A 27,561-nucleotide genomic window follows, 5' to 3' on the forward strand; every position below is an offset into this window, starting at 1 on the left:
CAGGGTCATTTCTGTTTTCTCTAGTTTCCTCCCACCGTCCAAAAACTTGCTTCATATGTTCATTGGTGATTCCAGATAAACCTGGATGTGTCGTAGAAAGGAGAGCTCTGGAAAGGTTTGCCAACTCAGCGGCCTTGTGGTAGAGTGTCCGCCCTTTTGAGGCTGGAGAGATCAAACCTACGGTCAAGTCTTTCCAAAGAGTGTAACCAAATGGGAAAACTAACAGGACTTTCACTTATTCTGGACCAACAGAGAATATGGATGCAAAACACAGACGCAGCTTTAGAGTCCCGCCTCCTTTAACCTGACTGTACGAATCCCTGTCCTGGATCCACTCGTGGAAGATCCGGAAGGTCTGGCTCATTTGTTCTCTGGATGGATTGACACAGATGGACCAGAACAGAACCGTTTAGGTTCATGTCTGACGGTTTCCTGTATTATTGGGTTTAGAAAACAACTAAAGTTGAATGCTCTGCAGAAAAAGAGCAGATTTCACTAGTTTTGGCCGATTTCCATATCAACACGTGATCTATACCTCAGCCTCGTCTTCATCACCAGCTGCTGGATCAACATTAAGGCTCTTCTTCAAACCAGAGTCCAGACATCAAGCCAAGTTACACATTTACGTCTCCAACCTTCAGCTGTGGCCATGACCCAATTCTAAAATAAGTGCAGGAACGTCCGTCTTCCCGATGCCGCATATAGATGACCTGGAAAACGTTTTCACTGTTTTTCCTTCATCTGCACACAAAAACACACCAGATTACTCTGAACATTACTGAATGTTTTAATTCCAAAGTGATTTGTGGATCAGTCTTCACAGATACAGAGCATCACATCCTCAGTGATCCTTCACTGTACAAGGCTATAAAAAGTTCACAGCAACAGCACACAAACATACAAAATAGTTTTAGCAAATCCATTTCATCCTTCTTAAATACATCTGATCTGAGGTACCCAGCCATAGCAAAAAAAACAGATTTCAAGTCAATGTATACAATCTCATTGACACAAGGAACACTGATCAAAGTGCATCGAGGAGCCCTGATGGACAGTCCTGTCTCTGGAGGACAAATATTTACACTTCTTACAAACGCTGCAGAGGAGTGATGATGATCTGCACACCAGGAGGTGGTGCTGCAGAGGAAAATATAAAAAAAGAAACAGAAATTCAAGCATGAGCATTCCCATCTGTTATGGAAGACAGAGCGAAGCTTTAGGCCTCTGCACTGCCCCACATGCAGACGGTCCTGAGAACTCTGATCCCTGCCCAGCAGACGGCGTGGGGACGCCGTCCTGCAGCTGTCAGTGCAGAGCCCGTCTGAGGAAAACCCAACCCCGACTCTCTGGAAAACAAACGCTGGCATCACTTCCTCTCCGCTGCACTTCAGAAGGCATGTGGTCGTACTGTAAGGGCTGTTGCTGCTACGGACAGCTGTTGGCACGGTAACAAGGAGGTGTAGGAGGGACGGGGATCAGGACGAGTCGTCTTCTGTGCTGACGATGGAAATCTGCAGACAGGATAGGAGAGTTCAGGTGGATCATCTCATCACGGCTAAACGTTGGCTGAGGAGGGGGCCGTGGGGGCCGCCTGGCAGAGGCTCGCCTCTCCTCCTCAGGATTAGATTAATCTGTATAATCTGAGAGGATGACTCTGGACAGCAAACAATGCAGTGCGGATTACCAAAGGCCAAAAGGTGAGGGAGACTGAGGTCATGGTCCTGCATCATCGGGAGATTACCACACAAAAACCAAGACCTCCATCGGAAGGAGGCTCAAGCTAAAGACCGTTCTGTCTGGGTTCTGGCTCACCGCAGGGTAAGTGTGTCCCACGTTGGCACCGTGCCGCGTTATGTCAATGTTCAGGTCTTCCTCTGTGGTCTTCAGGTAGACCGGGTTGTCGAAGTTCATGCTCTTCTGGTTCCTGAGCTGCCAGTTTCTCCACGTCAGGTAACCTGCAGCTCCAGCCACGGCCAGGAGCACTGCAGACACACAGGTGGAGTCAGACGATGCCAAGTAGAAGAACTGCAGCTTCTGCATCCTCAGTGGGCAAGATCCAAAACCCAGAAACACACCGATGAAACATGTTTAACAAAATGACCTTATCAAGAAAAACTAAAACTAAGTAAAGGAGGCAATAAACCCTAAAATGATCCGATCCTAGAATTTAGAAGAACCTCTGAAGCAGGAAATGAGTCCAGCTCTAGCTTTCAGAGGGTGGATGAGCAGAAGCTAAGGTTCAGCCGGGTACTCACAGACGGGCAGGATGGCCCAGGCGCCAGCAGACCCTCTGGCGGTGGAGTCCACCTGGATGGACGTGCTCCCATTAGCCTCTGAAAACACAGACGTCGACAGGTTCAAGTGAGGCGGCTTCAGGGCGTCGGTGCAGTCATAGCCTCAGCTACGCCTGCCGCGGATCACACCTGATGCCAGTTTTTCCTCAACCCAGGTTCAGCGGCCCCCTGATGTGCCATGAGAGCTCAAGGAAAGTAAAATTTAGAGCTGTGGGCGACAAACGTGGCATTCAGAAACCGCTGTGCGCTTTCAGCTTTGAGTATGGAACAGGATTTACCCAATAGTTTTATTGCGTGTGTGTGTGTGTGTATGTACACACATTTTTTCTATCTGCTTTTCTTTTAGCGGTTCATGGATTACATTTTCAGGCTCCCTGAAGTACTCGTGACAACAGCCAGTGAGGTCTGAGACAGATGGCAGTGTGGCTGGGAAGCCCATGAGGACTCAGTGATGAAGACGTTTAAAAAAAAAACAAAAAAAAACAAAAAAAAAACACACCGTCTGAGCTGGACAAAAGGTCAGAGTGAGACTGCCGGCCAGGAGAAGGCAGAGACGAATCCCAGCGCAAGGAAAGTGAGGCAGTACAGCGCAAGCTACATTTCCTTCAGATTCACTTTTACAGGAGATCCAACAGCACTGATTCTGGTTTGCGTGGCAAACGGCGCCGCGGTCCCGAGCAGCTAAAGCGCCACCTGGAGGTGAAACACCCGTCATTCAACGTCCAGAAGACAGACCATCACTGTCAGAACACAAAAACATGAGACCTTCATGAGATGAACGAAGGAGCCCTTAAAGCTACCTACCAGGATGCTGAACTTGGAGTCTTATTGTGGCAGAGCCAATAACCCCCCCTGCAAAGCCAGTGAACCAAATGCTCAGACGTGAAGCGGTGAAAATAGCCAAAGAGCCGCTCTCAGACAGCAACAACTAACAGACCAATTGGTGACATGGAGAGCGTAGTTTCAGAAAAAACGTCCAAAACGGCAAAATAAAATAAATTTGCTTTGCAGCTCGACTAGTCAACAGATTTTAGTGGACGTGCTCAACTTTTGGCTGATGTGACTTTTGAAGACTCAAAACTTTTTTTTTTGCAAGGCATTGCCAGGGACATTGACGGGAGAGGACATTTTATGGGTCACGTGAGAATATCCGGAAAATAAAAAAATGAATTGGAAGGACTTGGCTGGACAGACTGCACAGGTGTCTCCCTTTTCTTCCACCAGGAGTCACTGATGAGACGGAGCCAGAGCCGACTCAGACGTTTGGGGTCTGGGACGCCGCGGCAGCAGTAGAAGACTTCAACGCAGAGGTTCAGGAGAACACGGGTCACATGAACGAGAAGCAGCTCATCCAACATCCTCGGGTTTGGGATTTAAATTCATGCAGCCTCCTTTAAGACGTGTCAAAAAGTCAGACACAGATTTGAACCTGAATCTGAAGACCCAATTGTTCAAAGGAATGTTTTCATTCAAGATGCTCCAACTTTTCCGTCCAAAGTTAAAAACCGTTCAGGGAGACATTCCGTAAACTTGGAGGAAAGGAATCAGAGCTTAAACGTGCATTAAAGTGATGAAGACTAAAGGGGTTATGGAAATAAAGCAGAGCTCAAAGTGTTGCAACTGAGGAAACGGCTGAAGAGTCTCAGACTGCAGAGAATATTCACCAATTAGGTTTCATCAGTAAAGCATGACGGCCACATGAAGGCAACCAGCTGCACACGGATGAGGTTTGATCAGGACATCCAGTCCAACCCATCAGCTGATGAAGACTACAGCTTCATCATCGCTCCGTGTATCCAAATGGATAACTTTCAACTGTTTTTTGGGATTCTGTTTGGATGATAAAATGACTAAATCAATGGGTTTAGTAAGAATTACATTCACCCTTCAGCTACGTCAACATTGCATTATTCTTTAATTTATCCATCTTATTTCAATATTGAATGGCTGAGTACTTTTCCTACCCTTATGGAACAAAAAAAAACATTTTTACTTTTGCAAAAGGTCTTTGCTTCATTAACTACTTTGATTATAATAAAGACTTCCCTACTTTTCTAAATTAAAAATTTGAAACATGATCTAATCATTTATATGGATCAATTAAAGAATAATGCCATGTGAACAAAACTGAAGAGTGAACTTAGTTCATTTCTGTTACGATAACTCATGATAAAAAAAAAAAATTAAAAAAAACACCGGTTAACATTTCCTTTTACACCAGAGAAGACCAAACATTTCATCTTCCTTTTATTTACTCCACAGATCCAAATGTTCTCCAGGTAGAGATTTGTTTGTATTGCATAGTTATGGGTGTAAACCAACGTTTGGATGCAGGCAAAACACTCAAAGCTACACTTCACTATAGCCATTTAAATCGACATTGATGTCGTTGACTTTTGTCTTTTAGATTTTCTGCTTGGTTTCAATTGTGCGACCAGGTTAAAAGAAAAAAACAGACAGGTTTGTGTCACACCATCCCATCATTTTATTTTCTATGTTCAGATGATTATTGCTGCTCAAGAACGCCCTTTGCCTTTTCATTTGTTGATCTTGATTTATTCACACACAAACGGAAACAGAGTTTAGAAAAGATGAAAGGACAAAAAATACAACAAAAAAAGGGAAATCTGTTGTGAGCACAAGAAAATATTCTGAGACAAGACGATAAAGTATTTCAGGCCACAGAAAAACCAATAAAGTGGAGAACTGAAAGAAATTGAGGAAAGTCAGTAAACCTTCAAAGAAAACATCTCTGAATGAGTTTTGGAAACAAAGTGAGCTGGAGTTTGTTCAAACGGAAACGTCTCCAGCACTTTAACCTCGTTGGAGGCAGCTGCTGGAAAACGGGATAACAACGTCGACCTGCGAGGCCTTCAGCAGCAGCAGGGAGGCGGAGGAACGTTGAAAGGAACCTCGCCCTCCTAACTCACAAGCTGGTCGTTTGGCAGCCTGACAGACGCGCATCACTGATACATTACCCACAATGCCCTAAATGAGATCCACCACCTGAACTTCAGACGCACACACAGACCAGCCAGAGCAAAGCGCTGCTACAATACTGAGAAAGGGAACATTTACCCATGAGCCACTTCAAAGAAAAACCTTCAGGCTGACTTGACGGTCGGAGAGGACGGCATTAATGAGGAAACCTCATCCAAAGATCACAGGATGGAGTGGACTCTGCAGAGACCGGAGAAAGGTCGAGAATACCGACAGGCCGGAAAGGCAACCCTTTCCTCTGGAGCACAGTGGTGGGGAGCGTCGTCATGGAGACGCTCCGCTGCTTTGACTATGGCTGGCTCCGTCCGAGTCCAATTAGGAGAGTATGTGCGGAGAATTCAGCTGTCAGGTTCCCGTCTGAGCGCGCTCCAGTTTGAAAAGGCTAATCTGTGAGTGTAACAGACAAAGCTCTGAACGGCCCAAGACAGAAACAAAGAGCGCCAACGGCGTTTCCAAGCAACCTTTGCTCAGAAAGAAGGAGGCAGACAAAGTATCAGGGATGTAACGGCCTTCCGAGGACCAATTAGGCAGAACCTTAATCCAACATGTCACGGATAAACTAATATTTGCTCTTGGACTGTCATGTGGCCGGCGTTAAGAATCTTTAGGAGATTCAAAACAACGTGACGTAAAGTGAAACTCTTCAACTGACCGGAACTTCAGAGTTTTCTGTCAGTCACGGTTCAAAACAAAAAAGAGGGAAAAAAAATACTCAATGAAATTTTAAGAGGAGAATACATGGAGGGACAATCGTTAAACTAAACATTTAATCTCACAGAAAACCTACATGTTCTCTGTAGATGTAACACGTATGTCTATAGTTTAAGACAACAGGAGAACTGGTAAAGGCTCTTTTTGAGTTTTTCCCTTCAATCTAGTCCTCTGCATCCTCTCTAACGCCAGCTACCTTCATGTCTCCTCTTTGGTCTTCCTCTAGACCTCCTGCCTGGCAGCTTTAGGCTCAGCATCCTTCTTCCAATAGATGTAACGTCTTTTCTCTGGACGCGTCCCAGCCAGCTCAGTCTGGCTTCATCTCTAAAACCTCTAAAACGTGCCGTCCCTTTTGTGCAGAAACAACGGAGCAACATGGAACCATGTTGGAGTTCATGACGTTCTGTTCAATATTGTTAAGGCAAAGTGTGTTTTATTAAGCCAAATTTAATCATCAAGTATCGGGAAAGAATCACCTTCAAACATTCTCAAAAGATTTAGAGGAAAACTGAAATCGATCCATTTGGATGATGGTACCACACAGTTTTAGCCTAGATTTATTGCAAGTCATACATCGCTGTTGTATATTCATTAGCAAAAAGAATTTGAATAAATACTTTGATGGAATAATTTTAAATGCGATTGTAGTTTGATTTGCACCATTGGATCCCAAAGATTCTTTCAGAGAAAAATAATCTGAGGGATGAGTCATTTTTCAGTGGGAATCCGTCTTTTTTAAACCATTGGTACCGTTTGTACACTACGTTACAAAAAAAAGAAATGAATTTACTTTCTGCATGTTCTTGTAGAAAAGGATTAACATTTAGCTTTAAGCCCTTTTACCAGCCAATGAGAAATCGCTCCCCCTGTATGGCATCAAATAATAAGCAACCCAAGAGATATTCTGTTTCTATTCACACATTTCAATGCAACTATGGTCGATGGCCAATATTTGCCATACCGATACTCAAGTGTCTAGAACACAAAGTTTAGATTTCCTTTGTTTTTTAGAAATGTACAACTTTTACTGGACAATCCCATAGTACTTGACCTAACATACAGCAAAGGATCTCATAGGAACAAGGATCACTTTAAAACCATGTAAATATATCTGTAAGCATTCAGACCATTTCTTGAACATTGGCCATGACTATAAACCATAAGCTCCCATTGCCACGGATCCATTAGGAACATGTATCTCTATGAAAAATGACATTTACCTGAAAACAGCCAATTCCCGACTATGACTGTAAACATAAGCTTCCCAGTATTAGGAACAAGTATACATTTAAAAGATAAATGGCATCTGAAAACAGAAGATAATCTGTAGATTTTTTTTTATGTCACCCGATTATATACCCGATACCGGCACCAATGTATTGCCTATCCCTTGTTTATATAAAACCACGGAGAATACCAGAATGGACTTAGTTTAGGTAATTTACCATTTTCCCACATCTCACTATTTAAAACAACTACACGATTTTTTTCCCTGTCCTCTTAGGCCACTTTAGCTTAGAGGGTCCAGTAATCTGCGTTTCATGCACAGAACTTCTGAAGCCGTGCTTGGTGAATGTGCGCTACATGCATGTGATCTCATGATTAAATGTCAGACACGTCTGACTGACCTGGTCTGCAGCGGAAGCCGTCAGCTGCCAGCTCCTGTCCCTCCGGACACACACAGGTGTATTTGGGGGAGTGTTTGTTGACTTGTGGTGCAGGCAGACACATGAAGCTGCAGCCTCCATTTACCCCCCTCTCTGTGCACCAGTTGGTACCTGCAAGCAAAACCTCCCATTACCCGGACAGACAATTTGTAGTCAGGACATTTATAACAGCGCTCATGTAAAGGGTTTGGCTCATGGTTAGATCTTTTAGATTTGTAAGAAGACATTCTGAAGAACAAGTACAACAGTTTTTTGCTAAAAATAACTGTCACCTGCAGAAAAAATGACTTCTGCATCATAAAATGTAAAACAAACTGTAGAATCTGGTTAAACTAGAGATTCTCTTTGCTGCATTCTGATTAAATGAAAACAGCCTGATTCCTTGATAACAATGTTTGTGAAACTGATGCTTTTTAGCCTTTAAAGCATAAAAAAAGAAGAAAAACCACATTTAAAAACTGTTTCACACAGCAGAAAAGACAGACTTCTTTGTGAAATCATGTCTGGCTCCTTCTGCTTGAAATCCTTCTTACCCGATAACTGAATCAGCTCGTGGTACACGATGATGTCCTGAGGGTCGTTCAGATTGCTGGCCAACGTCACCACATCAGACCCCGAGAACTTGTTTGCACCGTAGATCGCCTGGTTTTCTCCATCTGTCCAGAAAACCCGGTCCTGCAGAAAAAGCATTAAAAACCGGTATTTGATGCTGCAGCCACATAAGTGACTAAAACGGACTCAAACAGGTTTTAGTCACTTAAATCATGGGACTAGCAGTGATTCTTGGATTTTCTGCTGCTGAAGTTCTGTACTTTAGAATCTGCTGAAACCAAGAAAAGAGCAGTTTAAACCCTAAACAAGTACACACGTGTGTACCACTGCTGTAAATACAGACAGGGTTTTACACCCCTGTGAGGGTCAATACCTCCTGATAGGTTTAACAGTATCATGTTTGTGCGTTTTGGTTTTACCTGCAAGAGAATAAATCCAGTCTCAGGCTACCATTAACAAGAAATATAAAAGTGGCTTGGATTTAAATGATCCGTTCACTAAAATGTAAAAAGAAATGACTTTACGGGGTCAAACCAGGTTCAGCTTAAACAACCAGATTGTAAAATTAAGAAAATATAAATGTCAAACTTTACCTGAAATAAAAAGAAAACCTAATATTCTGTTTCCAAATGAAAAATAAGGTTTGTAACAGATGTGTTGCATTTTAAACTTTTGTTTCGTTTCTCTCCCCTCTTTGCTCTCATTCCTTTTTATTGTTGATTTTGTTTTTTTCTGCTTACTGTAATTTTTTGTGGGGTGGGGCTTTGACCTCATTGGCTACAAGGACATAAATCCCATGAGTGGGAGGTTCTGGTGATTTCTGGTGTGTTTATGGGATGCCGTGTACCAAGCCTTGGGAGGACATCAACACTACTTTTAGAAACGTTAGAAGACCACTCTCACTACTGTACAGCCTTCCTTCGCCATCTGGCGGTTCTCCTTTTGTGGTCTGGGTGGATTTCTTTCCAGCACAACTTTGCGTGGCTTTTCCCTCTTTTATAGCACATTGTGTTCTGCATTAGGGCTGCAGGATATGAGGAAAACTAGCGATACGTGATATTAGTGATCAATATCGCGATGACTTACGGTACATGAACAAATAACCAAAACATTTCCATTTCACTGAACAGTTTAATTGAAATAAAAGCCAATTTATACTCCAAATGACTCGTTTACACTTTATGTAAGAGGCGACCATCTAACAAAAGAGCTCCAACATAAATAAAAGCGCTCCATCCGATTGGTCAACAACGTGAAGGCATCCATCAGATTGGTCAAATGGATAAGTTAATGGCAGACAAGGTATGCTTTATCCCTTTTTAACACACGCTGTGGAAGCCGGAACTAGGTGCGTTAAAAAGTGATAATGCACAATTTGAAGGCCATTAACCCGCCTATACAATGGTCAATTACAAAAAAATAGTAACCAGTTTGTAGTCCTTAATTCTTTTGTTCCAATTTGGATCACTTTTCTCACACCACCGCTGCAGTCAAGATTCGGCGATATAAAGCGATACGTAAATGCTGATCTTTCCGATGGGTTAAATAAAGCATCAGCTCAGAGAGAAAGTTCACCTCTGCTTGTTTTTGTCCAAATGATGAAACAAAAGGTTGTTTTAAAGAAGCCGGCGCAGTGATACAAAACATTTAAGCTAGGTGTACGGAACTACTTTTTTCACCGTGTGGTTATCCTGTGGTATATCACTTTTTAATGCACACCCAGCAGCCAATCAGAATCGAGTATTCACCCGGACCATGGTATAAATGGATTTATTTGATTCCTTAAATGTGTCAAGATGCCACAAGATTGTCTTAGCACATTTAAGGTTACCATTTATCGCAATTTTCACCGAGTTTTGGGATATGCGCATTGCACAGCTTGATAGAGAAAACGATAAATTTGAGATTTATTGTGCAGACCTGGTCTGCATCCTGATTGGCTGTTGATCTGAACCGCCACCAGGCTGCATCTTCTGGACAGACTCTGCACGTTTGTGGACTCGCAACAAGGTTTGAACTTTGAGAATTTAAACAAGAAAGAAAAGTGTTAAAATGTTCATGTCTGTCTGAAAAAAGTGGATTCAGTGAGGCAAGAAAACTAAAAACAAAGGTTGATATACAAAACATTAGCTGTTACAAATAAACATTTTTCATTTGGTTACACCTTCAGGTTTAAATTTTTGTTTTTTAATTCAAGCCATTTTTTTTCAAATATAGAAATGTTTTTCAAATTTTCAATAATTCCGTCAGATTTAATTGTGTATCATCGAGTTTTTAACGGTTCTCAGATATTCTTTTTTTCCTTCAAATGTACAACCTGGTTTTTCAGTTTAAGCTGATCCTGATTAGACTGAACGTAGCACTAAACCTGATCCCACAGGTCCAGTAAACTTTGAAGCTTCAGTCTTCATAAACTGGGAAAAAAAGAAGTCCCAAGGATTTAAATAAACAAAATAACTTACTATAATGAATGAACATTTTACATTTGAACTGGGCTAAATTTGGTCCAAGAAGAACATTGGTTCTTTTAGAGCTGCCCAACAGACATCCAGCCTCACTTCACTCTCAGACGTCTTTTATTTTAAAGCTTAACTAACATAAAAATATTGGCAAACTTTAATCATACTTTGTTTCCAAACATTGTTTTCTGGTGTGCAGACAAATGTTCAGGGGAGAGTGAAGGATTTTCAAAACGAGAAATCCACATCGACTCTAAAGAGTAGAATGAAGAAAAGGATCGACCAAATAGAAAATCATTTAGAAAAGTGCAGTAAGCCATATTCCGTTAACCAGCAATCATCTCAACTCCACACAAATAAGGATGTGCAGAGTCAGCAGGACTGAGCCTGTAATCCCAGAGGCTGGATGTTGATTTTTTTCCCTTTAGTCTGCAGTTTGCAGGAACAGCCGTTCATCACTGCAGTGCTGAGGGTTCTACAGAATGAATGGAGGCAGTGCTGCCTGCTGGACAGGGTTCTATGCCTTCTGCATTCATCAAGCAGAAATAAAGAGCCGTTCCTTCCTTACAGTCTACTGCAAAGAGTTTGATCATCAGCCTTTCACCACATTAGCGTCTTGCCGCGCCTGCATGTTGGTCTGGGAGAGACTGCAGTGCTGCAGAGGTGTGACCTCCTGCAGCCTGACTGCATGTCAGCAGCGTAAGCTTCTGCTGCAAATCAGACCATGTGACGCACAGACTGGGATCCAACACCAAGCCTTCACATCTTCTAGAAGCTCAGATTTCAATGGTTGCTACACAAAAACGATTCAAACTGGACACCCATGAGTATTATGACAAAAGACAGGGAGGGGTGGGTACCTCAAAAACTGTGAGAGCAAAGGGATGAGCCAGGTACTCTGGAGACTGGAGCACCTTCTTCCTGTTGTCTCCATTCAGGTCGACACTGCAGAGCATGTGCAGCTTTGAGTCCACCCAGTACAGTCTGCCTTTGATCAGATCTGGAAGGGCAGGAGATGAGTTTAGACAAAAGGACAGCAAAACTCCTAAAAGGAAAAAACGAGGAACTTCATTTTTGTCAAAGCGTCAGTTCTCGCCACTGCAAGAACCGTTGAAATTATATAGATTGGTAGTGAAACACAAGATCTAATGATGACAATGAGGAGGACATGAAACAGACTCATGAGAGGAAACAGAAAAAGTGCATCTAGCAGAATTTCTACCCAGAGTGATTCCATTGGGCCACTGGATATCCGTCTCCACCAGAACTTGTCTGTCGACTCCGTTCATGCCGGACTTCTCAATCTTGGCCGGCTCCCCCCAGTCGGACCAGTACAGAAACCTGGAGTAAGCACACACGACATCTACGAAACGGAACGGTTTGCATCGGTCACAAAGATGAGCTTCCTGCTCACCCGGACAATGGATCCACAGCAATGGAGGCGGGTTCTTTCAGGCCTTGGTTGAACAGAACTTTCTGTATGGTTCCGTTAAAATTGCTCACAGAAATGGTTTTGGTTCCCAGGTCGGTCCAGTAAAAATTCCTATAAATCCAGTCCACTGCGATTCCCACGGGAGTTTGGACGTTTTCGATCACCGTCTTGTGCGTCCCGACGTCTCCGCGTTTATCCAGGACGGTGCTGAAGAGAAAAGCCCGTTTGAGAGGGAAATACTTTCTCCGCGCCCAACAGGACGAAGGTCTGGTTTGTGCCACCAACCTGAATATGGCCTTTTGACCAAGATCAGCCCAGAAGATGGTCTGCTGGTTAAAGTCTGCGTCTAAAGCCACAGCGTTCCTCTGCTGCTTCACTATCTGAGTGTACTCTTTCCGCTCCAGGCCCAGACGACGGACATCACGGCGGTTGGTGAAGATCAGACAGGGCTCTTTACCTAAAGACAGCGGAGTTTATGGGGACAAACTTCCTAATAATTGTCTTAATATTCAGGGAAAGGTTTGCTGCTATATTCAGAATAACAGTCTTCAACACAGTTCGGTTCTAAACATTTAATCCATCCTGAAAGAAAAACACTTTAAATTTATTCAACTATGAACACATAGGGCCACAGATCAGCATTTAGGCTACGACTGTAGCAGAAGCACCATTAAAGAAATTATCAAAAAGCAGTTTGGGTTTTTTTTTGCCTCTAAAAACCAAAGTTTCATCGAGTTTCCTGATCATCTCATAACTGTAGACAGACTGAGGACTTAATGCAACAGCAGGCTGTAGGACTAAAGCCGGCTAAATTCACTCTTTAAGCCCCCATCCCCTAAAAAACAATATAGTGCAGAACAATCCAGTGCCCTGGATTTTAATGCAATCATGATCACTGCTTTTTTTTTTAATGCCAAATATGACGTCAAAAGACCAAAAACCTACACGTGAACATTTTACGAGGATGATGCATGTATACATCCACCGTGTTCTGACTAGGGATGTCCCATTCAGCATTTTTGGCCCTGATCCAGTCATTTGATTTTGATCATCTGCAGGAACCAAGTCCTGATCTGATACGAACACATTTAATAAAGACATTAACAGATCCAGGTTGTCCCCCTATTTTTATTTTATTAACATTCATTACTTCACAGAAGTGCCTTTTTTGAACCATCAAGTAAAAATAGTTCAACCATCAACTAATCCATTCCATTTGCAGCTCATTTGAATTAAGACAAACCGATAGAGACGCTTGCTGTCCGTTTTAAATCTTAAGACTCCAGAAGTCAGAATCTGAATCTCTTTCCTTCTTTACTAAACTTTTCTCCTGTTCAAACTGCTGACATATTCTACTGCATTTTACAGCAATAAAATGTTGTGATCCGCTCATGATGTGCACAGTTCTAGTCGAGTATTTAGCTGCAATAAGCTTCAAATATTTATATAGAACAGCTTTGTGACAAACAGGGCAGAAAAAACACTTTATAATTAAAATGTGCAAATAAATAAAATCAGACTAGCGACTGAATCAATTAGCCAGCAGCTCCGCCCCTTTTCTGACTATTGAGCACTCACCCACAGCCTTGCAGACGCCGGTGGTTGGATCCATCTGGTAGCCGTTGTGGCACTCACACTTGTACCCCCCCTTCAGGTTGATGCAGATCTGACTGCAAATGCCAGGATTCATGCACTCATTGATGTCTGCACACAAGAATGAAAGACGGCTGTCACAGACCTCTTTCGTCAGGTCTGATCCATGTTATGTAATCAATCGCCTCCAGCGCTGACCAGAACACTGAGACCACCACATGAGAATGAAAGCCTTGACTGCCCTTTCCCAGAATAGTTCTTTGTATGCGGCTGCTCTCCAATTTAAAACCTCAAACTGTTTTCCAGTGATTATACACCTGGGAAAAGATCCAGCGACTCCGTGGGGCAAACCAGCAGGTTTCATTCCAGATGGGATTAAACACCTTTAACATCCTAATCAGGGCTGGAGGGCAAACCTGGCATCAGAACAAAACCTTTGGATCAGAGCCTCCAGGAAAAAAAGCTGAAGGATTCTAGGTGTTTAGTTTAAAATAAGGAAAGTAAAAACAGCTGCATGACAGTTTGTTAATGTGAAGTAACTAAATCTGGCATCCTGACCCCAGTTAGAGTTAAAGACCCACTCCCATCATCTTTTGATCCAGTTTGAAAGCCTTCCCAGTGCTCTTTTAATTTTGCTTAGGTTATTTTTATTTTATTTTAAATTTAGGCTAAAAAAAAAAAAAACGGCATGTGTCGTTTGCCTCCGAGTTGTGGGCGGCACTGTAGGAGTGGAGCAACACTGCCCCCACTCCCCCCATCATCATCCCTGTGTTTACATGCTAGCTTACATGTAAGCAACCCAACAATAAAGGTGCAGCAAAAGTGGCGAGCAATACTGGACCCTACTGAACAGTTTGGAGTCATAGACCAACTAAAAGGAACACAAAGACGTTGATGGAGCCGTTTGTCGGCAAACGGATGAATTAGAATGGAGCGCAGCAGGGAGCTGGTGGTTCGCCCAGTGTTCTTCCTCACAAATGCATGATGTCACATTTTCATTTAATATGTGTATGTGTGTGTTTGCGTTTGTGTGGGGGTGGATTTCAATAATTCTCAATAGCTTACGCAAAAGAAGAAAACAAGTTTAAAAAACTCATTTCCTTCAATGTCTAGAGTAAAGACTTAGTCCTTTTTAACCAATAGAAACTTTAGTAGAAAAAGAATCCATCTTATTGGCTAGTTTAGGAGCAAACTCAAAAACGCTACAAAGTGCAATGATGAGCAGAAAGTTTCTACAAAACCCTTAGAGACCAGATTTCCCCTTTTTAAGTTGTTCATTCTCAGACTCCCTGCCGACAGAAGCATCTGGAAGTGGACGCACCTCCGCAGGTCTTGTGGTCGATGAGCTGGAGTCCAGGTGTGCAGTCACACTCGAAGCCGATCACCATGTCTTTGCAGATGTGAGAGCAGCCGCCGTTGTTCAGCAGACACTCATTCACATCTGAGGAAACACGACAAAAACCGTTCCTCAGTTTCAGGATGAAGCTGCCTGAAAGACTCAGTCACGTCACTCCGGGTCAAGGCTGACGATCGCCAGCAATTCAATCAAATAAAATAACTATAAACTCATACATTTAGTTACAATTATTCTTATCAGCTTAAATCTAATCGAACCAAACTGGAGTGATGTAGAAGATGCCATCTAAGCAAAATGACAGCATTTCATACACAAACTATAACTGAATATTGAGTCAAGTCCTGTTCTGACCAGGAATACATTAAAAACAAAAAGTGCTTTTAAGATCATTTAAATGAGAAAAAAAAATGAAAGGGACCGAGGCAACTTTGAGGAATTGGTTCTACTGACAGTTGGGTGTCGTGTTGTGTACATTCATCCAAGCGGACTCACTGCATTCCTTGATGGGTTCGTCGCTCCAGTCAGGACAGTCCCGGACTTTGTTGCACACTTTGCTCATATCAATGCATTCCCCACTGCGGCACTTGAATTTCTCTGGACCGCTGCACTGAGACACTGCAGACAAACAATGAAAAGGCCGTCGAAAAGGGCTTTGGACGTTTTCAGGAGACAAATGTCAACATTTGTCAAAAAAAAAAAAAAATCCTTTTGAACAGGACCTGGTACTTTGTACAACGATTTAGGAAGGTTAAACATCTAAACGCAAGAAAGTCATTCTCTGTCATCACTAGTGCTACCGTCAGAAAGCATGAACCAATCTGCATGCACGTACGGTTCTTGCAGTCGACTTCATCGGAACCGTCGGTGCAGTCTCTTATGCCGTTGCACTGCCTGCTGCCCGGGATGCAGCTTCCATCTTCACATTTGAACTGGTCCGGCCCACAGGTGCGAACAGCTGCTGAGACACAAACGGGCTGAACAGCATCCTCTGAACCAATCAGACGTTACAGAACTGGTTAAATGACACGTTAGTATTCAAAGACCAGTTCCAGTTTCTTCACAGGGTCTAGATCGTAGACTAAAAACAACGGACGAATCGAGAAAACGCCTGGCCTCTGGCTCACCATTGCTTCCTGATAAGGGTGCCGCCGTGTTGAACAGTGATCGTTCCGAGTTGCACTGAGTAACTGTATCTATGGCAACTACCGTCGCCAAACAGGAGTGAGCCCTTTGATCACTCCTGTTCCCCCTCCTCTTTCCACACCTCTACCCCTTAAACACTGCATTGTCTTTTACTATGAAATGTACAAATTGGAAATGAAATAAAAAAAAAGTTTTTGCACTTTGAAGAGGTGGTTTTTGTGGTGCATCGACATTTGGAATTAAATGAGTCACGTGACCAACAACTCTGCACAGGTAGACCGTTTGGATCCTTTTTCTTAACCCGCTGGGGCAGCACAGTTGCCGGAGCCCAAACCGGCTACTGTTGGGTGAAGGAGAAACAGCCTGGACAGGTCGCCCTGCCAGGTCCTGGCTTTACTGCCCGGCAGTGGAGCATGTTTGCAATTTATTAAAAAAAAAAAAAAAAAAAAAAAAAAGTTCAATTCTCATTCATTCCCTCCTGAACCAATGTGGGCCACAGAGACACGGAAACTGTTTTGGCAGCAGGAGTGGAGCTCACAATGCCAGAGACTGAATGAATTCATGAACGTGATTACAGGCGCTTTCCTTTATACAGTCACACGGGGAGAATTCAGGAGAATTGCACAAACCGTCAACAGAAAACCATTCCGACATTTGAATCTGCAAACTGTAATTTTGCACTTCATTTTTTAGAATTTTTCACTCTTGGTTCATCTGTGTTGAGCCAGAAAGACACGGGATAATCTTTGTTGATTTAAAGCTTTTAAATTAATTACAAAATACGGAAGTCTGTGGCCATTGGCTACTCAAACGCCTCAGATGTTTGACGTCAAACCCACATGCTTTCACTGAGGCATCTGGTCATTTTCATCCGTTTTAGTTTGAAGCCATTTAAAGCATTTTTAGTCAGACTTTTAGTCCCATGATGGGATACACATCCATTTCTATGGGGAGGGCGGTTTCCAACAGGGAAGAACAGGTACATACGACAGTTGGCTTCGTCGCTGCCGTCCTTGCAGTCAGGATCTCCGTCACACCGCCACTTTTTGTGGATGCATTCTCCAGAGAGGCACTGCATTTCACTTGAGGAGCATTTGGCTGGAGGTGTTGGGTGACGGCCGCACCGAGACAGAGACTCATCCGACTGATCCTTGAGGGGAAAAGTAAAACGAAATCTTCACTTTGTATTCATTTAAAACCCACTTTAGATGTACTTAAAACTAGAACTTCAAATTGAAAACATTCGGAATAAACGATGTCTGTTGAATTATAACTAACCAATTTGCAGGGCTGACAGTAGATTTTTGTTTATGCCAAAGTTATAATAAGTTATGTCAGCGTAAATCTATAATGGCACTAAATGCATTTTAGGGGTGTAACGATGAATTGATTTATCCAACCAGATTGGTCTGTCTGAATCAGGTTGTTAGAGTCAAATCTACCTTTACAAAATCATTTCAAAATGAAATATATTGATCTGATCTATAATTACCATTCGTATCGAGGTGCAGTAGATTAGTTTTGCTATAAAAAAAACTAAGTGCATCACAGCAGAAAACACAACAGCAAAAACGGATCAGTCCATCATTCCAGTCCAATGATTGGAAACACCTTTAATTTAGCAAAGTCATGTGACCATCCAGTGTCCAGAATGTTCTAATGTTCCCTTTGGATTCTTTGGATGTGGAAAAACAGTGGTGAACTTTAGGAAACTAACATGTGAATGGATTTGACATTCATTCTAGTTTGTTTGGACACATTTCATTTACATTTCATTCATTTTCTGATCCGTTTTTGTCCCTTTTGGGGTCACAGGGCTGCTGGAGCCTATCACGGCCACTTGCAGGAGAAAGCAGGGGACCTCCTGGACAGGTCGCCAGTCTGTCGCAGGGCCACAATCACACACCGATTAACCTATGAAGCATGTTTTTGGAAAGTGGGAGGAAGCCAGAGTCCCCGGAGAAAACCCACGCATGCACAGGGAGAACACGCAAACTCCACACAGAAAGGTCCCCCATTGATGTTCTGGTTCAGGTCCCCCAGCCGGGACTTGAACCAGGGGACTTCATGCTGTTAGGCTAGAGCACCAACTACTGCCCCACCGTGCAGCCCTTCAATTACACTTTATTATTTTAAAAAAACTACAAAAAAAATTTTTTTCAAATAAACAAAGAAAAAAAGTATTTTACGTTAATATTCCAAACTACTCAGCGTTTTATCAGGGCCTGTTTGGATGAACACAGAGCTGATATCCTGGAAATGGAAAATGTTTTTAGATCAGTGAAAATGGGTAATTTCCCACGGCACACCTGACCAGCACACCGGTTGAAAAACACCATCCTAAAAAACTTTATATATGCAGGAAATGTGCTTCCTTTCTCATTTTCTTTATTAATTTTAGTTCATCTTCACACTCATGTGCAATCTTCCCTTTTGAACAATCTTCCTTGCATTGTTGTTTTTCCAATGACTTCTTCAAATACACATCAATGTCTTTGCTGCATGTTTCACTTCTACCCTTGACTCATGTTGTATCTTGAACTATCACAATTGTGTTCAGAAAACTGTAGGAATCATTTATTGTTTTTGTTCCGTTGCAAACTAACCAACCTCCAGCTTGTACAGAAATACGCCTACTTGGTTTAATTAATCGAATGTCCCCGCACAACAAATCAAAGGTACTCTGCAGGTCGCACATGTTCAATGCGTTTGTTTACAGAAGGGAGTGAATTGGCAGATAACGTGAAAGGAGACCAGACATTTAGTAGCGATAAAACACTAAAACACAGACGATGAAATGATAAGATACAGTGCTGCCTGGTTCACAGTTTTAGTGGTAAGAGCATCAGTTTTAGCCCGCAACCGTTTTTGCACGTGTTAAAACACAGAGCCGCCAAGCTGATCTTCCAGCCGGTACAACGTACCTCCGCCAGATCTCATCCCGGTACAAAGTACCAGACTGTACCAGCTTACTTTCAGCCCTGCATTTATGACAAAAATCTGGTATACTGGAGTCAAACTAATGCCAGACGTCAACACCTTTATGCTTTAAAAAAAAAAAAAAAAAAAAAAAAAAAAACACAAAAAGATCAATATTCGGTTCAGGATGACACGATGATGTGGGTGACTCACTTGGATGAAAATGTAATCAGACGAAAAGGTTTAGCCTTTAATCAAGTAAGAGTCCATCAGAATGACATCAAGATCAGATGAAAGGAGTTTCCAACAGTTTCATCATCTCAAAGTGCCTCCTTCAGAATGATTAAGAGTGGGGATGTGAAAAGGGTTACGTCATCGTTGACGGCACCCAATGGACTGAAGACACAAGGAGCTCCCTTCTTTACGCAAAATGTTAAAAGTTACTGTTTAAAAAATAAGATCCTGAAGGATAAAAATGGCAAACACCAACCCTCATTTACACACCAGCCCGTTTGTTGATGCAGACGTGACTTAGATTGACGCCAATGGTTTGCTTTCCTCACCTGACAGTCCACATCGTCGTCACACACCCAGCTGGCAGGGATGCAGGAGGAGTTTCCACACTGGAACTCGCTGGGTCCACACGAGGACGGCGCACAGTCCACCTCATCCGAGCCGTCGCCACAGTCATCTTCACTGTTGCACACAAAGTTCTGGGAAATGCAGCGGCCACTGGTGCAGGTGAACTCACTGGGGGAACAGGTGATGTTACCTGAAGGACAAAGATTTCAAAAGCTTAAGACGGAACTATTGGACACAGAAAGGACTAATCTCCATTTACTACAGTGCTAAAGAACTGATGAGGCGTGACGTGGATCATGGAACCAAACATGTTCAGATTTCAGCATCTGAAATGCTCTGTAGAAAACTCATTCACTGTGGTACAGCGGTCAACACCTGATTGGAAGGATGCGTGCGTCCATGAGGCGTCCTTGGGCTACACCCCGAACCCCACATTACTCCTGCTGGTTGTAGGCCGACAGTGTTCAGCAGCGCTGCTGTCAGTGTGTGACTGAAAAGCACTTTGGGTCCAAGATGGTAGTACAGTGCTATACAAGTATACACTGTTTACTGTGTTGTGTAGGCTGCCCTAATGGAACAAGTATGTAGCGGATTACTTCACACAACTCCTGTAATGCTTTGCTGTGGCAGAACAGGCTGTGGTTGAGAAAAGTGCCACCTGCCCCTGTTGACCTACCCTAGCTATGGTCTTAATCAGTGCCGTAGTAGGTACCAAAAGTATTTGGCCTGCAATAACTGTTCCGGGTCCTTTGACTAATAACGATGTTGCACTACACGATTGGCTGTACATTGGTCTGATGACGTTTAAGATCGCGATTGGTCCGCAAGTTTACAAGCCAACACCACAATTCTTGAAACATTGATTGCGATTTTTACAAACTAAGTTTATTTTAACTCCTTTCAGCATATAATCTGTGGGGACGGGCAGAAAATTGGATTCAAATCATTTAGCATTTTAGTGCCAATTCTTTGTTTTTTGCTTGGTTGTTTCAATAACTTGAATACATGAAAAGCTGACTCATGCACTTTACCGTTTTGGTCTATCGTCATAAGAGTTTTTATTTCTAGTGACTTCATTTTTTCGTTTCTCTCCAACTGTCTTTAATCCGCTACAGATGCACATCAGAAATACACTAGGTGAAGCCAGCAGTACACCTGCCTCAAGGCAGGGGGCGCTGGCGATCCCAGAGAATGGGACACCGCGGCTAAGTAGAATCAGTGGTACCAAGTTGAGTGCAGCTGTTCACTTTAATTTTTCTTATTTTCTAAATTACATGTCTGAATGCAGGAGTTTGTGGAGACATTTCTGGCAGTGATTTCCATTGAGATGTAAAACTGAAGACTAGAAACACTTCTACAAACCGGTTATCCATGGACATGTCCAAATTCCTTCCCTAAAACTATATAGTGCGGGACCATCTAGTGCCCTGATATAAGCAGTTCAGACAACAGGCTCTACTTCTTTCCCTTATAAACTGCATATAGGACATTGTCAATTTCGTGAAATGAAAATCAAATCGACCATGTACGAATCCATTGTTCTGATGATTAAAACGGTTTAAAGAAAACAAAACAATGAATTTAAGTATCTTTTTTGTACAAAAATGGTTCTGGTCTATATTCCAATCTAGTGAGCATTGATGCACAGTCGTTTTTTGCAGAGACTTCGGGGAAATTTCTAGGGCACTAGACTTTGGAGTTTTAGATCTGGGCGACACTAGAAAATGGCGAATGCGCTATGTAGTGCACTATGTAGGGAGTAGTGAAGGAATTTGGACATAGCCTTTGAGTTTCTTCAGAGGGTGCGACACACAGACTTCATTAATGAATACAAGGAAGTCGATTACAACTGTGAAGCTTCAGTTAGGAGTGAGTTTACCTTTTTTTTGTTTGTGTTTTTTTTATTTTAAGTATAAAGGCGCTGATGTAGAGGGGGAATCTTTACGGTCCAAACAGACAGGTGAGCAGACAAGTTGTCACAACATTTTTAAACTTTTTCCCAGGTGAACCAAGGCACTCACGGTCAAAGAACTGGTAATGCAAATAAAAACATGAAAACGTAAAAGCTTCAGTATAAATTCACAAACCCAGCACCCGAGTTTCCAACTCCCCCAAGTAAACAACAATGTGAAGGTTGTTGAATGCCACGCTCCCTTTACTTTCTAGGACCAAAGCAAGCATTCCTCAACTGCACATCAACAAATGTGAGTTCATGCTCTAAACCAGTGGTCTCCAACCTTTTCAGGCCATAGACCGGATTAACATCGACAACATTTTAACGAACCGGTCCAAACGGGGCCCAAGTTGGTGTTTAATACATTTTAGCTCCGGTTTCTGAGAAAAACAAAATGTCCACATTAAAATGCTTCAAGAAATTTAGTTTAAAAATTAAACATTGGTAGTTTTTTTTTTTTGCAGATGACAAAGATTCAATAAAGGAAAACTAGATTTGTAGAAGTAGTTTCTGATTTGTAAAAAAATCCAATAAAAAAAACATTACGTTTTTTCCTCCATAGAATCCCATTTTGAACTAAGAACTCCACCGAGGCTCAGAGCAAAAAGATTTCCCATATTTAGTTTTGACACAAATCCTGATTCATTGTGGGTTTTTTTTTTGTTGTTTTTTTAAACACAAAGGAACATTTTCTGTGTTTGAAGTTTCTTAGCACCTGCCGGTCTAACCCTCCCTTAATCTCTCTTCTACAAGTTTCCTCAGATCAGAAACCTCTTCAGCAGGGCGGGAACTTTAATTTCAATCTTCATTCAATCAAATGAATAAATGTTTGGCTGGTTTCAACTTAGACTTTGAGGACGCTAACGTCAGCCACAACCGACTTTTAAGGTGTGATGGCTAAATAAAATGACAATCATAGTAAAGCTGGTGTATTCTAAATAAAATAGACGTGAATCCATTGTGTCTGCAACTCTAAGATCTGCGTATGTCAAACATCAGAGAATCAGTCGCCGCGTTTCAAGAGGAGCGGAGCGGCTTCTGGTCGGTGAGAACCGTCTCAAACTCCTGGTTTTGTCAGGAAATAGCAGCTTTATGTTACTTTGTTTTCTTCATCGACTCTTCTCCACAAAAAACAAAAAAACTTTCCAAATATGTTTTTTTTTTCTCATTAGCTTTTTAACTTTGGGGGGGTTTAACTTAGCGGTCCAAGCAGCTGCTTAAAGTCATGAGACGCGTCAAAACCGACTGATGTGGTGAAAAGAATTGCGTTGTTTTCCTAAATAAAACTTCCTTCTGTGTCAGAAAATAAAACGGAAATGATCAAAGCTAGCGTTTGCATTTATCATCTACCTGCGGCTCGGTACCAAGTGGTTCACGGGCCAGTACCGGTCCACGGCCCGGAGGTTGGGGAGCCCTGCTCTAAATCGTTCAGAGACTCCGTTGCCCTCTGAAGATCACATCAGGAGGGGCAGCGCAGCAGATGACAGAAAAATCCAAACCGAAACCTGAAGTACCAACGGTCCAATTATCAACAGTGAACATTTCAATCCAGACGAACGACGAAGACTTCTCCACTCATCTTCAGCACAACAGAACCTGTTAGATAAGCCTGAAGCATCTGAACCACCAGACCACTGATTTCGAGGAGACTTAAAAAAAAAAAAATGTTTGACAAAATTTCAACGGAAGATTGTCTCCCAAAGAGTAGGAAGATAAACAAAACCTTCCAAGTATTAGCAAACACTCATGCAGCAAAATGGACTATGGCAGGACTGCAGGATCTTCCACCCCGCCCCTTTTCCAGCTCTTTGGGCTGCAGATCATCAGGTGTGTTCAGCCAATCAGAATGAGGAGACACCAGAGTCACTAAGTCAGGAGAAAGCAGTGCAGAGAACTGGAAAAGAGGGCAGGGTGGTGGCGGTGGATCTCCAGGACCTGGATTGAGCAGTCCTGTCCTGCAGCATTTAGGATTCATGTAAAACGCTGGATTAAAGGCCGTTTTAATCCAGACCTCGACCTGAACAACAGATCCGTGAAAAGTTTATTTTAAAAAGTCACTTTGAACCAGAACAAACCACTGCCCCGTCCACAAAGCTTCCCCTCCTGAGGTGTCCAACCCTGAAAGGTTCAACGCAGAGGCAGAAAGTGAGCAAAGGAGGAGCTGCAACCTACCACAGTTGACCTCGTCGTCTCCGTTGTCGCAGTCCTTCTCTCCATCGCATTTCCAGGAGACGGGAATGCACTGAGTGGTGCCGGCTCCACAGCTAAACTCATTCACACGGCATGTCCTCATGTCTGCCCAAAACACACCACATGGCGGTTACTGACCATCTGACACACTTACAGTGCAAGCAGGTTCATTGTCTTCAATTTCATTAACATTTGATTTGAAAAAAAAAAAAAAAAGTGTAATTCTTCACTGAGATCTAAATAAATGATAGGAATAAGAAAACACGAGGGGTTAAAAGGATCCTTTAGCAGAATTGTAGAGGGAGAAACTAGTCCTCATGGCAGGATTACCAGGCAGCTGCAGAGATTTCGTCAGGTTTGGTTCCATGCTGCAGGTAAGAGGTTTGTCATTACAAAACAAAAGTGAGGGAAAGATCTGCAACAACATGAATGTTAATTTACACTTTGAAAACAAACTGTTATTCAGCAATATTACATCCTCTGATTTTATTTGGCTAGAAATCAATGAAAGAATCACCTGAAAGCAGAGGCCAGGCTGTGACATGAAATACACACGAGCCAAAACTCAGAGCTTTCCTTCATCAAGATTCAAGTCTGTGACTCACAAAGTGACCAAACCGTGCGAGAAAATAAAAGCTCCGTCATGTAGCTACACTTCCTGGTGGAGTTTTTGCTGTGCAGTCACGTGAAGAACAGCTGAGGCAATGACAGCAATGACATACCCGTGACAACAGCTAGGCTCACTGGCAGGTATGGCCCAATGCCAGCACAGGCAGTGCATTACGTGCACAAAGACAGCTGTGAGCATGAAAAGTCAGACAGCTGCCAACCAAAGAGGCAAAATATCAGATATCAGGGAGGAAGTTTTCAGCAAACAGCAGCAACACTTTACGAGGAGCCAACTGAAGGGTAGACGAGGGAAACTTCATGCTGCTTTATTAAATCCATTTTTGTACCAGGTTTACGCCTTCAGATACAGAAAATCGTTTTGATCTGGTGAGGATCAGTGACTGTTGGTCATCGAGACGGCAGCAGCAGCGGCCATTCGATCACTGTTCTTAACCGATGCAGATCTGCACGTCTCCAGCTGGGCTCAAACAGTGGAGTGAAGGTTTTATTTTTACCAGGAGGAGCAGTTGATAAAAAGTCCTCATCTACAACGATGACTTGGCTATCAACTACCAAGTACCCCCACTCTTCAAACCCCCCCCCCCCCCCCCCCGCCATAATGAAAAACACAAAATTTATCAGCTGTGCAGAGACCAAATGAGTAAAGCATCTATTTAAGAGAATGTCTAAAACCAAACAATGGACATGAACTTTAGGAAAAAAGAAACAAATAAAAAAATTCCACTTACGACAGATTTCCAAGCTCTCGTCAGATCCGTCCTCACAGTCTGGCTCGCCGTCACAATGCCACCGCTTCGGGACACACTGACCATTCCGACAAACAAAGTCCACCTCGGCGCAGGTCTTCTGAACTGCAGAACAGAAGTTTGGGAAATGGCTGATGAACGAAGGGAAAGATCAATGCTGGTGATAAAAGTCATAACCAATTCAATTTCTTTCATTCGTTTTCTATTCTGTTTTTCCCTTTCGGGGTCACGGGGGTTGCTGGAGCCTATCCAGGCCACTTGTGGGCGAAGGCAGGGGACAACCTGGACAGGTCACCAGTCTGTCGCAGGGTAGAATTCAATCCCTTTTTCTTTTGAAAATGCTCTTTGAATTCACTTTTGAATTCAAATGCACTACAAATGCCCGGTGTGTGAGGCTTTAAAGTTTTACACCCAACTGCTCATGTTTTCGTTTTACTTTGAGGCTAAACTAAAACAGTCCAGTTTTACGTTAAATATCTAAAAAAACTCCAAATAAAATTCAGGATGCTTCCACGTTTCTTTAGTATTCAATCATTTCCCTCAAACCCTCTTCTATAAGTAAATCAACCTTAAGCCACCTTAAATTTTTTACATTGACCCCCCCTCTTCACAGTGCAAACCCACCAGGATGAAACTAGGAGCTCTTCATTTCATTGCAGTGATTCTCATGTCAACACAGTCTAAATAAATAAATCTATCCTTGAGGAAAATAGTTTCTATCGATCAACTTCTCAGACATCTGGGGGTTTCTTCTCAACAGTGCTTTGCTGTTCACTCAACTACCTCCCTCCCTCCCTCCCCCTTATTCTTTCCTCCCAGTGACCCAGATAGATGAAACCATTGAACACGTTATTGCATCCATATTTAGCTCCCTTCCACGCCACCTTCTATTCACCAGGTCATCGTCCCCCAGAGGCTTCTGGGAAGACGTGTGGTTAGAGAAAAAAGTCACATTTGCGATGTTGACGGTACATAAAGCCAGCTGTGCCTTTTGAAAATGTACTTTAATACAGATATTTTAAAGATGTTGCAGTTTTGAGTACATCACAGCAGTGATGTAATAGGTTAGGTGTATGAAGCAACCGAACTGATTAGCAGTGACCTTTGATCCTGTGAAAATGGTGGAAAAACTGATCATGGGATGTGCGGCAACCTCCATTTAGACCGGTGGCCTTTTCTCCAAAGTGACAGAACAGAGGAAACTGTAAATTAATGCATCGTTGACTTACAAGGCAAACAGTGACTAACTCAAGATTTTACTAAACAGCAGCAGTGTTCATGTTTGACAGAAACCAGAGCCAATTAGCAAAAAGACTAAAATATGTAAATAAAAAAAAATGAAGTTCTTAAACCTTTTATTGCCTATATTTAATTTAAAAAAAAGACCTGCTAGTAACATCTAACATCAGCTACTGAACGCCATAGAAATAAGTTAAAAATTGCCATCATCATGTGTTGTAAAGCGTCTTTGTGTGCCATTTAAAGCGCTATACAAATAATATTTATTATCATTATCAAGAGTCGGATGCTTTAGACTGAAACTTTCTAAACATTAGCATACTGGTGTGTAGAAGAAGAAACATGCGATCCTCAAGGTCCTGAGAGTGGAAAGAGGACCCGCTAATGATTTAACTCCTATACTTTACATTTAAGCAACTGTAATAAAAGAGATTTCATTTCCATTTCTGAGATTTGCTAACATTTTAATTTTATAAAACTTTTGTGAAAGGAGGAATTTGTTTTGTAAAAAGCATTTGGAGCTTGGTTTAAGAAATTTGCGTAAAAAATAAATAAAATAAATAACAAAAAGGGAGACATGTCTATTTTTACTTTTCAGTTATGCTGTTGGGTCATCTCAGGTGGCACCAGTAGAATCTCTTCATCGTAGCGGTCAGCACAGCTGACGGCACTCACCGCATGATTTTTCGTCGCTGCCATCGGTGCAGTCGTCCTCTCCATCACACTGCCATATAGACGGGATGCAGCGGCCGTTTCCACACTGAAACTGATTGGTTTCACACTCCGTCTTTGTAGCTACAAAACAGAAAGACACAATTATGAAAACAGTTGACAAATTTCCTCCACCGTAGTTAGAGGCACTATATGAAGTCATTTCAATTAAAAAATAAAAATAAAAATATGTCTTTAGCTAAAGCTGTAAACAGCTTTTTAACTTTTTCTGCTGACAAACGGGGGTTCAAGACTTTACAGCAGCTTTAACAGAGTTTCATAGTTGAGATAAGTTCTGCTCCTTAAATAACAGCTCGCCCTTGACGGCGTGGCCCAGGCCGTCACATGAGGGTAAATGGAGCAGAGGTCAGGTAAGCTCCAA

At 42.4% G+C, this 27,561-nt stretch overlaps 1 protein-coding gene across 2 annotated transcripts in view; it reads right to left on the bottom strand.

The window, feature by feature from the left end:
* Positions 1-763: 763 nt before the first annotated feature.
* vldlr (very low density lipoprotein receptor) overlaps positions 764-27,561 on the bottom strand; it is a 31,111-nt gene continuing 4,313 nt past the window's right edge. The window contains exons 2-19 of one of the 2 annotated variants that reach the window (XM_004075142.3): positions 27,144-27,263; positions 25,212-25,334; positions 23,836-23,958; positions 19,691-19,899; positions 17,196-17,358; positions 15,898-16,020; positions 15,558-15,680; positions 15,030-15,149; positions 13,694-13,819; positions 12,401-12,572; positions 12,098-12,322; positions 11,906-12,024; positions 11,544-11,683; positions 8,206-8,347; positions 7,634-7,783; positions 2,256-2,333; positions 1,813-1,982; positions 764-1,511 (exon numbers count right to left, since the gene is read on the bottom strand). In XM_004075142.3, the coding sequence (XP_004075190.1) occupies positions 1,476-1,511; positions 1,813-1,982; positions 2,256-2,333; positions 7,634-7,783; positions 8,206-8,347; positions 11,544-11,683; positions 11,906-12,024; positions 12,098-12,322; positions 12,401-12,572; positions 13,694-13,819; positions 15,030-15,149; positions 15,558-15,680; positions 15,898-16,020; positions 17,196-17,358; positions 19,691-19,899; positions 23,836-23,958; positions 25,212-25,334; positions 27,144-27,263 (2,462 nt within the window). In that variant the 3' untranslated portion in view covers positions 764-1,475. Of the gene's footprint in view, positions 1,512-1,812; positions 1,983-2,255; positions 2,334-7,633; positions 7,784-8,205; positions 8,348-11,543; positions 11,684-11,905; positions 12,025-12,097; positions 12,323-12,400; positions 12,573-13,693; positions 13,820-15,029; positions 15,150-15,557; positions 15,681-15,897; positions 16,024-17,195; positions 17,359-19,690; positions 19,900-23,835; positions 23,959-25,211; positions 25,335-27,143; positions 27,264-27,561 lie in introns of both variants that reach the window. The other variant, XM_011482112.2, reaches the window with a different exon arrangement.

The sequence above is a fragment of the Oryzias latipes genome, chromosome 12 (assembly GCF_053564925.1).
Source record: "Oryzias latipes strain Hd-rR chromosome 12, Olatipes_Hd-rR_3.1".
NCBI lineage: Eukaryota > Metazoa > Chordata > Actinopteri > Beloniformes > Adrianichthyidae > Oryzias > Oryzias latipes.